The following is a 12,135-nucleotide window of genomic DNA, read 5'->3' as shown; positions in this document are numbered from 1 at the left end:
AGTAGTGGAGAGTGGTGTAGTGGCGTAGTGGCGTAGTGGAGTAGTGGAGTAGTGGAGTAGTAGAGAGTGGTGTAGTGGAGTAGTGGAGTAGAGGAGTAGTGGAGTAGTGGCGTAGTGGAGTAGTGGAGAGTGGCGTAGTGGAGTAGTGGCATAGTGGAGTAGTGGAGTAGTGGAGTAGAGGAGTAGTGGAGTAGAGGAGTAGTGGAGTAGTGGAGTAGTGGCAGTCAGTTCAAGTTGAGTGGAAGAAAAAAGGGATGAGAGAGAGAGTGAAACCTGGTATAGAGGAGACGGACCCACTTGTTGCCCTCTAGGTTACAGAGAGCTGGTAGTCCCATCCACCACACTACCAGGTGGGTGGTATAGAGGAGACGGACCCACTGGTTGTCCTCTAGGTTACAGAGAGCTGGTAGTCCCATCCACCACACTACCAGGTGGGTGGTATAGAGGAGACGGACCCACTGGTTTCCCTCTAGGTTACAGAGAGCTGGTAGTCCCATCCACCACACTACCAGGTGGGTGGTATAGAGGAGATGGACCCACTGGTTGTCCTCTAGGTTACAGAGAGCTGGTAGTCCCATCCACCACACTACCAGGTGGGTGGTATAGAGGAGACGGACCCACTGGTTGTCCTCTAGGTTACAGAGAGCTGGTAGTCCCATCCACCACACTACCAGGTGGGTGGTATAGAGGAGACGGACCCACTGGTTGTCCTCTAATTTACAGAGAGCTGGTAGTCCCATCCACCACACTACCAGGTGGGTGGTATAGAGGAGACGGACCCACTGGTTGCCCTCTAGTTTACAGAGAGCTGGTAGTCCCATCCACCACACTACCAGGTGGGTGGTATAGAGGAGACAGACCCACTGGTTGTCCTCTAGGTTACAGAGAGCTGGTAGTCCCATCCACCACACTACCAGGTGGGTGGTATAGAGGAGACGGACCCACTGGTTGTCCTCTAGGTTACAGAGAGCTGGTAGTCCCATCCACCACACTACCAGGTGGGTGGTATAGAGGAGACGGACCCACTGGTTGCCCTCTAGGTTACAGAGAGTTGGTAGTCCCATCCACCACACTACCAGGTGGGTGGTATAGAGGAGATGGACCCACTGGTTGTCCTCTAGGTTACAGAGAGCTGGTAGTCCCATCCACAACACTACCAGGTGGGTGGTATAGAGGAGATGGACCCACTGGTTGCCCTTTAGTTTACAGAGAGCTGGTAGTCCCATCCACCACACTACCAGGTGGGTGGTATAGAGGAGACGGACCCACTGGTTGCCCTCTAGGTTACAGAGAGCTGGTAGTCCCATCCACCACACTACCAGGTGGGTGGTATAGAGGAGACGGACCCACTGGTTGCCCTCTAGGTTACAGAGAGCTGGTAGTCCCATCCACCACACTACCAGGTGGGTGGTATAGAGGAGACTGACCCACTGGTTGCCCTCTAGGTTACAGAGAGCTGGTAGTCCCATCCACCACACTACCAGGTGGGTGGTATAGAGGAGACGGACCCACTGGTTGCCCTCTAGGTTACAGAGAGCTGGTAGTCCCATCCACCACACTACCAGGTGGGTGGTATAGAGGAGACGGACCCACTGGTTGCCCTCTAGGTTACAGAGAGCTGGTAGTCCCATCCACCACACTACCAGGTGGGTGGTATAGAGGAGACGGACCCACTGGTTGTCCTCTAGGTTACAGAGAGCTGGTAGTCCCATCCACCACACTACCAGGTGGGTGGTATAGAGGAGACGGACCCACTGGTTGTCCTCTAGGTTACAGAGAGCTGGTAGTCCCATCCACCACACTACCAGGTGGGTGGTATAGAGGAGACGGACCCACTGGTTGTCTTCTAGGTTACAGAGAGCTGGTAGTCCCATCCACCACACTACCAGGTGGGTGGTATAGAGGAGATGGACCCACTGGTTGTCCTCTAGGTTACAGAGAGCTGGTAGTCCCATCCACCACACTACCAGGTGGGTGGTATAGAGGAGACGGACCCACTGGTTGCCCTCTAGGTTACAGAGAGCTGGTAGTCCCATCCACCAAACTACCAGGTGGGTGGTATAGAGGAGACGGACCCACTGGTTGTCCTCTAGGTTACAGAGAGCTGGTAGTCCCATCCACCTCACTACCAGGTGGGTGGTATAGAGGAGATGGACCCACTGGTTTCCCTCTAGGTTACAGAGAGCTGGTAGTCCCATCCACCACACTACCAGGTGGGTGGTATAGAGGAGACAGACCCACTGGTTGCCCTCTAGGTTACAGAGAGCTGGTAGTCCCATCTACCACACTACCAGGTGGGTGGTATAGAGGAGATGGACCCACTGGTTGCCCTCTAGGTTACAGAGAGCTGGTAGTCCCATCCACCACACTACCAGGTGGGTGGTATAGAGGAGACGGACCCACTGGTTGCCCTCTAGGTTACAGAGAGCTGGTAGTCCCATCCACCAAACTACCAGGTGGGTGGTATAGAGGAGACGGACCCACTTGTTGCCCTCTAGGTTACAGAGAGCTGGTAGTCCCATCCACCAAACTACCAGGTGGGTGGTATAGAGGAGACGGACCCACTGGTTGCCCTCTAGGTTACAGAGAGCTGGTAGTCCCATCCACCACACTACCAGGTGGGTGGTATAGAGGAGATGGACCCACTGGTTGTCCTGTAGGTTACAGAGAGCTGGTAGTCCCATCCACCAAACTACCAGGTGTGTGGTATAGAGGAGACGGACCCACTGGTTGTCCTCTAGGTTACAGAGAGCTGGTAGTCCCATCCACCACATTACCAGGTGGGTGGTATAGAGGAGATGGACCCACTGGTTGCCCTCTAGGTTACAGCGAGCTGTTAGTCCCATCCACCAAACTACCAGGTGTGAAACAGGGAAGGGACTCAGGGGGTATGCTAATCTGGTATAGATCAGACCTAACTCACTCTATTAAATTCATCAAAACAGGAACATTTTACATTTGGCTAGAAATTCAAAAGGAAATGATCTCAACAGAGAAACATGTCCTCCTGTGTGCTACCTATATCCCCCCACTAGAATCCCCATACTTTAATGAAGACAGCTTCTCCATCCTGGAGGGGGAAATCAATCATTTCCAGGCCCAGGGACATGTATTAGTCTGTGGCGACCAAAACGCCAGAACCGGACAATAACCTGACACCCTCATCACACAGGGGGACAAACACCTACCTGGAGGTGACAGCATTCCCTCCCCCATATGTCCCCCTAGGCACAAGTACGACAACATAACCAACAAAAATGGGTCACAACTCCTGCAGCTCTGTCGCACGCTGGGTCTGTACATAGTCAATGGTAGGTTTTGAGAGAGAGAGAGAGAGCTGTTAAATCCTCTGTTTCAGAAACATATTCCAGCCATTGAGTTAGCGAGTGGGGAGTAGAGGAGAGAGGGATCATTGTGGGGAAGAAGTTGTGTCTGTGGAACATATGGTCTGAGATGGATCAGCATTAGGAGACCATGAAAATACCTCATTAAGAAGAACAATCTGTTTCTACGCACAAACATGATAACATACACACACACACGATAACACACACACACACGATAACATACACACACACACGATAACATACACACACACACGATAACATACACACACACACGATAACATACACACACACACGATAACATACACACAAACATGATAACATACACACACACACGATAACATACACACACACACGATAACATACACACACACACGATAACATACACACACACACGACAACACGATAACATAGGCACTATACACACATGTACACAAACACACACACGATAACATACGCACTATACACACACAAATACGCACACACGTACACACACGTACACACGATAACATACGTACTATACATACACATGGATTTAGTACTGTAGATATGTGGTAGTGGTGGAGTAGGGGCAGGAACTAATGGGGATCCATAATAAACCCCAGGAAGAGTAGCTGCTGCCTTGGCAGGAACTAATGGGGATCCATAATAAACCCCAGGAAGAGTAGCTGCTGCCTTGGCAGGAACTAATGGGGATCCATAATAAACCCCAGGAAGAGTAGCTGCTGCCTTGACAGGAACTAATGAGGATCCATAATAAACCCCAGGAAGAGTAGCTGCTGCCTTGGCAGGAACTAATGGGGATCCATAATAAACCCCAGGAAGAGTAGCTGCTGCCTTGGCAGGAACTAATGGGGATCCATAATAAACCCCAGGAAGAGTAGCTGCTGCTTTGGCAGGAACTAATGGGGATCCATAATAAACCCCAGGAAGAGTAGCTGCTGCTTTGGCAGGAACTAATGGGGATCCATAATAAACCCCAGGAAGAGTAGCTGCTGCCTTGACAGGAACTAATGGGGATCCATAATAAACCCCAGGAAGAGTAGCTTCTGCCTTGACAGGAACTAATGGGGATCCATAATAAACCCCTTCTATAGAAGACAGAGTCAGAACAGAGTAAAACACCCTGCCAGGCCTCTCGAGTGGCGCAGTGGTCTAGCTGTGCGAGTCCTAGCTCTGTCGCAGCCAGCAGCCACCGGGAGACACATGGGGTGGCGCACAATTGGCCTAGCGTCGTCCGTGTAGGGGACTGTTTGGCCGGGCAGGGATGTCCTTGTCCCGTCGCTCTCTAGCGACTCTTGTGGCTGGCCGGGCGCAGTGCACGCTAACACCGTCGCCAGGTGTACGGTGTTTCCTCCGACACATTGGTGCGGCTGGCTTGCGGGTTAAGTGGGTGTTGTGTCAAGAAGCAGTGCGGCTTGACTGGGTTGTGTTTCGGGGGACGCACTGCTCTCGACCTTCTCCTCTCCCGAGTCCGTACGGGAGATGCAGTGATGAGACAAGACTGTAACTACCAATTGGATACCACGAAATTGAGGAGAAAATGGGGAATAGGAAGAAAACGCCCTGTGTCTTGGTGGAACCCCTTCTTCTAAAGCTGTGTTTCTCACTCTCCGGGACCAAAGGACCCACAGGACTGGTCAAAAGAAGTGCACTATGTAGTGAAAAGAATAGGGTGCCATTTGGGACAACTTCTTCTAAAGCTGTTTCTCACTGTCTTTCCTCCTCTCTCTTCCCTCCCACTCTCCTCCTCCTCCTCTCTGTTCCTCCTCCTCCTCTCTGTTCCCTCTCCCTCCTCCTCCTCTCTGTTCCCTCCCCCTCTCCTCCCTCCTCTCTGTTCCCTCCCCCTCTCCTCCTCCTCCTCTCTGTTCCCTCTCCTCCTCCTCCTAACTGTTCCCTCCCCCTCTCCTCCTCCTCCTCTCCGTTCCCTCCCCCTCTCCTCATCCTCCTCTCTGTTCCCTCTCTTCCTCCTCCTCCTCTCTGTTCTCTCCCCCTCTCCTCCTCCTCCTCCTCCTCTCTGTTCCCTCCCCCTCTCCTCCTCCTCCTCCTCCTCCTCCTCCTCTCTGTTCCCTCTCCTCCTCCAGAACCAAAGAGAACGGCTTCGACAGGGATGGCCCACTGCACCTGGAGACCTCCAGTAAGAGACCCTGTACGATCAGCCCGGCAGGCCAACGGTTCAGCCCCTCCAACGGTCCCCTCCCCTACCAATCTAACGGCCTGGCCCATGGACACCCCACGCCGCCCCCTCCCCCGCCCCCACAGCACTACCGGCTGGACGACATGGCCATCACACACCATTACAGAGACTCACCACACTACCGCCACCCCAACCACAACCACCGCGAGCTCAGGGAGAGACCACGGCCACTGGGTAAGGACAGGAGGAGAAGAGGGTTAGAGTTGGGGCACGGAGGGACGGAGGGACGGAGGGAAGGGGGAGGGATGTGGAGGACTGAGAAGGATAGAATAAGGGGAGGGAATGTAGGAATAGGGTCAACCGTAGAAGTCCATCCTTCAAGAGGTCCAGATCTTTACCCACAAACCAGAGAGGTTATTTTAATACAGAGAAAGGAGATGTTTCCAGAGTGGATCTGTGTCCATGAAGCTTAATGACTCGCTACATGTGTCCCTGTTCTAAAAACACTTCTCTACATTTAGCATGTCTGGCCTGTGATAGAGAGAGGGGGTGGATGGGTGGATGGGTGCACTAGATAGGGAATAGGGTGACATAGGGCCCTGGTCAAAAGTAGTGCACTAGATAGGGAATAGGGTTCCATAGGGCCCTGGTCAGAAGTAGTGCACTAGATAGGGAATAGGGTGACATAGGGCCCTGATCAAACGTAGTGCACTAGATAGGGAATAGGGTTCCATAAGGCCCTGGTCAGAAGTAGTGCACTAGATAGGGAATAGGGTTCCATAGGGAATATTCAGTCTCATTTGGAACAATGCACTTATTTGATATCTTCGTCTTTCAACGTTTTCCTCGTTGATGATGGGATGCTTGTGAGAGTCTGGTTGTGGGACAAATGGCTTATTTGATCTCTCCATCTATCTTCTCTGTCTTCATTGATGAAGGAACAGTGGAGAGAGGATGGAGGGAAGAGTAGAGAGAGGATGGAGGGGACAGTGGAGAGAGGATGGAGGGAACAGTGGAGAGAGGATGGAGGGAACAGTGAAGAGAGGATGGAGGGGACAGTGGAGAGAGGATGGAGGGAACAGTGGAGAGAGGAAGGAGGGAACAGTAGAGAGAGGATGGAGGGAACAGTGGAGAGAGGATGGAGGGAACAGTGGAGAGAGGATGGAGGGAACAGTGGAGAGAGGATGGAGGGAACAGTGGAGAGAGGATGGAGGGGACAGTCGAGAGAGGATGGAGGGAAGAGTGGGAATTGGTATCTTGTTCCACAGACTTTAACTTTGTCTCTCTCTCTCTCTCCTGATTGATGAAGGGATGCACGGGGCTCGTCAGGAAGAGGTGATCGACCACCGGTTGACAGACAGAGAATGGGGGGAGGAATGGAAGCACCTTGACCATGTAAGAAAAGTAATAACATTTTTATTACTATACCAACTGTGCTGTACCTGTACCTGTACCCGTACCTCTACCTGTACCTCTACTTGTACCTGTACCTGTACCTGTACCTGTACCTCTACCTGTACCTCTACTTGTACCTCTACCTGTACCTGTACCTGTAGCTGTAGCTGTACCTCTACTTGTACCTGTACCTGTACCTCCACCTGTACCTGTACCTGTACCTGTACCTGTACCTCTACCCGTACCTCTACCCGTACCTCTACCTGTACCTGAAGCTGTACCTGTAGCTGTAGCTGTACCTGTACCTGTAGCTGTAGCTGTAGCTCTACCTGTACCTGTACCTGTAGCTCTACCTGTACCTGTAGCTGTAGCTCTACCTGTAGCTCTACCTCTACCTGTACTTGTACCTGTACCTGTATCTGTATCTGTATCTGTGTCTGTACCTGTACCTCTACCTCTACCTGTACCTGTACCTGTGTCTGTACCTGTACCTCTACCTGTACCTGTGTCTGTACCTGTACCTGTACCTCTACCTGTACCTGTACCTGTGTCTGTACCTGTACCTGTGTCTGTATCTGTACCTGTACCTGTACCTGTACCTGTGTCTGTGTCTGTATCTGTACCTGTACCTGTACCTCTACCTGTGTCTGTACCTGTACCTGTACCTGTAGCTGTAGCTCTACCTGTAGCTCTACCTCTACCTGTACCTGTACCTGTACCTGTATCTGTATCTGTGTCTGTACCTGTACCTGTACCTCTACCTCTACCTGTACCTGTACCTGTGTCTGTACCTGTACCTCTACCTGTACCTGTGTCTGTACCTGTACCTGTACCTCTACCTGTACCTGTACCTGTGTCTGTACCTGTACCTGTGTCTGTATCTGTACCTGTACCTGTACCTGTGTCTGTATCTGTACCTGTACCTGTACCTGTACCTGTGTCTGTGTCTGTACCTGTACCTGTATCTGTGTCTGTATCTGTGTGGCTTGTAGAGTGTGCTGGTACATGTGAGTTGAAGAAGAGGCAGTACACTATGTGTGTGTTAGGTAGCCAAATATGTGCATGCAATTCGTTTTTGCAGCATAAAAAACACGTGTACATACTGTACACGTAACAGACAGACACGCCGCAGCATCAGGCAGGAGGCTTGGCTATCTACAGGTTACAGTGCAGTGTGAGAGAGCGCCAATAAAGACTCATTTATACAGTTTGTATAGAACGCAAAGACACAATGGCCATACCGCGTACTTGAGACAAGTATATAGTGGCTCTGGATAAGAGCGTCTGCTAAATGACTCAAATTGTAGTAATTGCAGTGCTGCACACGCCTGCATTATTTTGATACGTAACTACACGGGGTGGCCATTTTTCATGGTTATTTCTAGTTTTTGCGCTGTGTATTGTATAGGGTATTAATGAGAGTTTTATAGGAGTTGTGTGCTTCACTCAGTACCTTCCCCCTGATACATTACCTTCCTCCTGATACAGTACCTTCCCCTGATACAGTACCTTCCCCCTGATACATTACCTTACCCCTGATACAGTACCTTCCTGATACAGTACCTTCCTCCTGATACAGTACCTTCCCCCTGATACAGAACCTTCCTCTTGATATAGTACCTTCCTGATACAGTACCTTCCCCATGATACAGTACCTTCCTCCTGAAACAGAACCTTCCTCTTGATATAGTACCTTCCCCCTGATACAGTACCTTCCTCCTGATACAGTACCTTCCCCCTAATACAGTACCTTCCCCCTGATACATTACCTTCCCCCTGATACAGTACCTTCCCCCTAATACAGTACCTTCCCCCTGATACAGTACCTTCCCCCTGATATAGTACCTTCCCCCTGATACAGTACCTTCCTCCTGATACAGTACCTTCCCCCTGATACAGTACCTTCCCCCTGATACAGTACCTTCCCCCTAATACAGTACCTTCCCCCTGATACATTACCTTCCCCCTGATATAGTACCTTCCCCCTGATACAGTACCTTCCTCCTGATACAGTACCTTCCTCCAGATACAGTACCTTCCCCCTGATACAGTACCTTCCTCCTGATACAGTATCTTCCCCATGATACAGTACCTTCCCCCTGATACAGTACCTTCCTCCTGATACAGTACCTTCCTCCTGATACAGTACCTTCCCCCTGATACAGTACCTTCCCCCTGATACATTACCATCCCCCTGATACAGTACCTTCCTGATACATTACCTTCCCCTGATACAGTACCTTCCTGATAAATCACCTTCCCCCTGATACAGTACCTTCCCCCTGATACAGTACCTTCCTGATACATTACCTTCCCCCTGATACAGTACCTTCCTCCTGATACAGTACCTTCCTGATACATTACCTTCCCCTGATATAGTACCTTCCTGATACATTACCTTCCCCCTGATACAGTACCTTCCTCCTGATATAGTACCTTCCTGATATATTACCTTCCTCCTGTTACAATACCTTCCTCCTGATACAGTACTTTCCTCCTGATACAGTACCTTCCCCCTGATACAGTACCTTCCTCCTGATACAGTACCTTCCCCCTGATACAGTACCTTCCCCTGATACAGTACCTTTCCCCTAATACAGTATCTTCCCCCTGATACATTACCATCCCCCTGATACAGTACCTTCCTCCTGATACAGTACCTTCCTGATACATTACCTTCCCCCTGATACAGTACCTTCCTGATACTGTACCTTCCTCCTGAAACAGTACCTTCCTCCTGATATAGTACCTTCCCCCTGATACAGTACCTTCCCCCTGATACAGTACCTTCCTCCTAATACAGTACCTTCCCCCTGATACAGTACCTTCCTCCTGATACAGTACCTTCCTCCTGATACAGTACCTTCCCGCTGATACAGTACCTTCCTCCTGATACAGTATCTTCCCCCTGATACAGTATCTTCCCCCTGATACAGTACCTTCCCCCTGATACAGTACCTTCCCCCTGATACAGTACCTTCCCCCTGATACAGTACCTTCCCCTGATACAGTACCTTACCCTGATACAGTACCTTTCCCCTAATACAGTACCTTCCCCCTGATACATTACCATCCCCGTGATACAGTACCTTCCTCCTGATACAGTACCTTCCTGATACATTACCTTCCCCTGATACATTACCTTCCCCTGATACAGTACCTTCCTGATACATTACCTTCCCCCTGATACAGTACCTTCCTCCTGATACAGTACCTTCCTGATACATTACCTTCCCCTGATACAGTACCTTCCTCCTGATATAGTACCTTCCTGATATATTACCTTCCTCCTGTTACATTACCTTCCTCCTGATACAGTACCTTCCTCCTGATACAGTACCTTCTCCCTGATACAGTACCTTCCTCCTGATACAGTATCTTCCCCCTGATACAGTACCTTCCCCCTGATACAGTACCTTCCTCCTGATACAGTATCTTCCCCCTGATACAGTACCTTCCCGCTGATACAGTATCTTCCCCTGATACAGTACCCTCCCCTGATACAGTACCTTTCCCCTAATACAGTACCTTCCCCTGATACAGTACCTTTCCCCTAATACAGTACCTTCCCCCTGATATATTACCATCCCACTGATACAGTACCTACCTCCTGATACAGTACCTACCTCCTGATACAGTACCTTCCTGATACATTACCTTCCCCTGATACAGAACCTTCCTGATAAAGTACCTTCCCCCTGATACAGTACCTTCCTCCTGATATAGTACCTTCCCCCTGATACAGTACCTTCCCCCTGATACAGTAACCTTCCTCCTAATACAGTACCTTCCCCCTGATACAGTACCTTCCTCCTGATACAGTACCTTCCTCCTGATACAGAACCTTCCCCCTGATACAGTACCTTCCTCCTGATACAGTATCTTCCCCCTGATACAGTACCTTCCCCCTGATACAGTACCTTCCCCCTAATACAGTACCTTCCCCCTGATACAATACCTTCCCCCTGATACAGTACCTTCCCCTGATACAGTACCTTCCCCTGATACAGTACCTTCCCCTGATACAGTACCTTTCCCCTTATACAGTACCTTCCCCCTGATACATTACCATCCCCATGATACAGTACCTTCCTCCTGATACAGTACCTTCCTGATACATTACCTTCCCCTGATACAGTACCTTCCTGATAAAGCACCTTCCCCCTGATACAGTACCTTCCCCCTGATACAGTACCTTCCTGATACATTACCTTCCCCCTGATACAGTACCTTCCTCCTGATACAGTACCTTCCTGATACATTACCTTCCCCTGATACAGTACTTTCCTCCTGATATAGTACCTTCCTGATATATTACCTTCCTCCTGTTACATTACCTTCCTCCTGATACAGTACCTTCCTCCTAATACAGTACCTTCCCCCTGATACAATACCTTCCCCCTGATACAGTACCTTCCCCTGATACAGTACCTTCCCCTGATACAGTACCTTCCCCTGATACAGTACCTTCCCCTGATACAGTACCTTTCCCCTAATACAGTACCTTCCCCCTGATACATTACCATCCCCATGATACAGTACCTTCCTCCTGATACAGTACCTTCCTGATACATTACCTTCCCCTGATACAGTACCTTCCTGATAAAGCACCTTCCCCCTGATACAGTACCTTCCCCCTGATACAGTACCTTCCTGATAAAGCACCTTCCCCCTGATACAGTACCTTCCTCCTGATACAGTACCTTCCTGATACATTACCTTCCCCTGATACAGTACCTTCCTCCTGATATAGTACCTTCCTGATATATTACCTTCCTCCTGTTACATTACCTTCCTCCTGATACAGTACCTTCCTCCTGATACAGTGCCTTCTCCCTGATACAGTACCTTCTTCCTGATACAGTATCTTCCCCCTGATACAGTATCTTCCCCCTGATACAGTACCTTCCTCCTGATAGTGTACCTTCCCCCTGATACAGTATCTTCCCCTGATACAGTACCTTCCCCTGATACAGTACCTTTCCCCTAATACAGTACCTTCCCCTGATAGAGTACCTTTCCCCTAATACAGTACCTTCCCCCTGATATATTACCATCCCCCTGATACAGTACCTTCCTCCTGATACAGTACCTTCCTGATACATTACCTTCCCCTGATACAGTACCTTCCTGATAAAGTACCTTCCCCCTGATACAGTACCTTCCCCCTGATACAGTACCTTCCTGATACATTACCTTCCCCCTGATACAGTACCTTCCTCCTGATACAGTACCTTCCCCCTCATACAGTACTTTCCC

At 50.0% G+C, this 12,135-nt stretch overlaps 1 protein-coding gene across 1 annotated transcript in view; it reads left to right on the top strand.

The window, feature by feature from the left end:
- Nucleotides 1–12,135, top strand: part of LOC139555351 (protein CBFA2T1-like) — a 249,960-nt gene that overhangs the window by 199,613 nt on the left and 38,212 nt on the right. Inside the window, exons 6-7 of the mRNA XM_071369068.1 lie at nucleotides 5,429–5,715; nucleotides 6,791–6,876. Of these exons, the coding sequence (XP_071225169.1) occupies nucleotides 5,429–5,715; nucleotides 6,791–6,876 (373 nt within the window). The remainder of the gene's footprint in view (nucleotides 1–5,428; nucleotides 5,716–6,790; nucleotides 6,877–12,135) is intronic.

Source organism: Salvelinus alpinus, chromosome 26, assembly GCF_045679555.1.
Source record: "Salvelinus alpinus chromosome 26, SLU_Salpinus.1, whole genome shotgun sequence".
NCBI lineage: Eukaryota > Metazoa > Chordata > Actinopteri > Salmoniformes > Salmonidae > Salvelinus > Salvelinus alpinus.
This window is presented reverse-complemented; position numbering and strand designations above follow the sequence as displayed.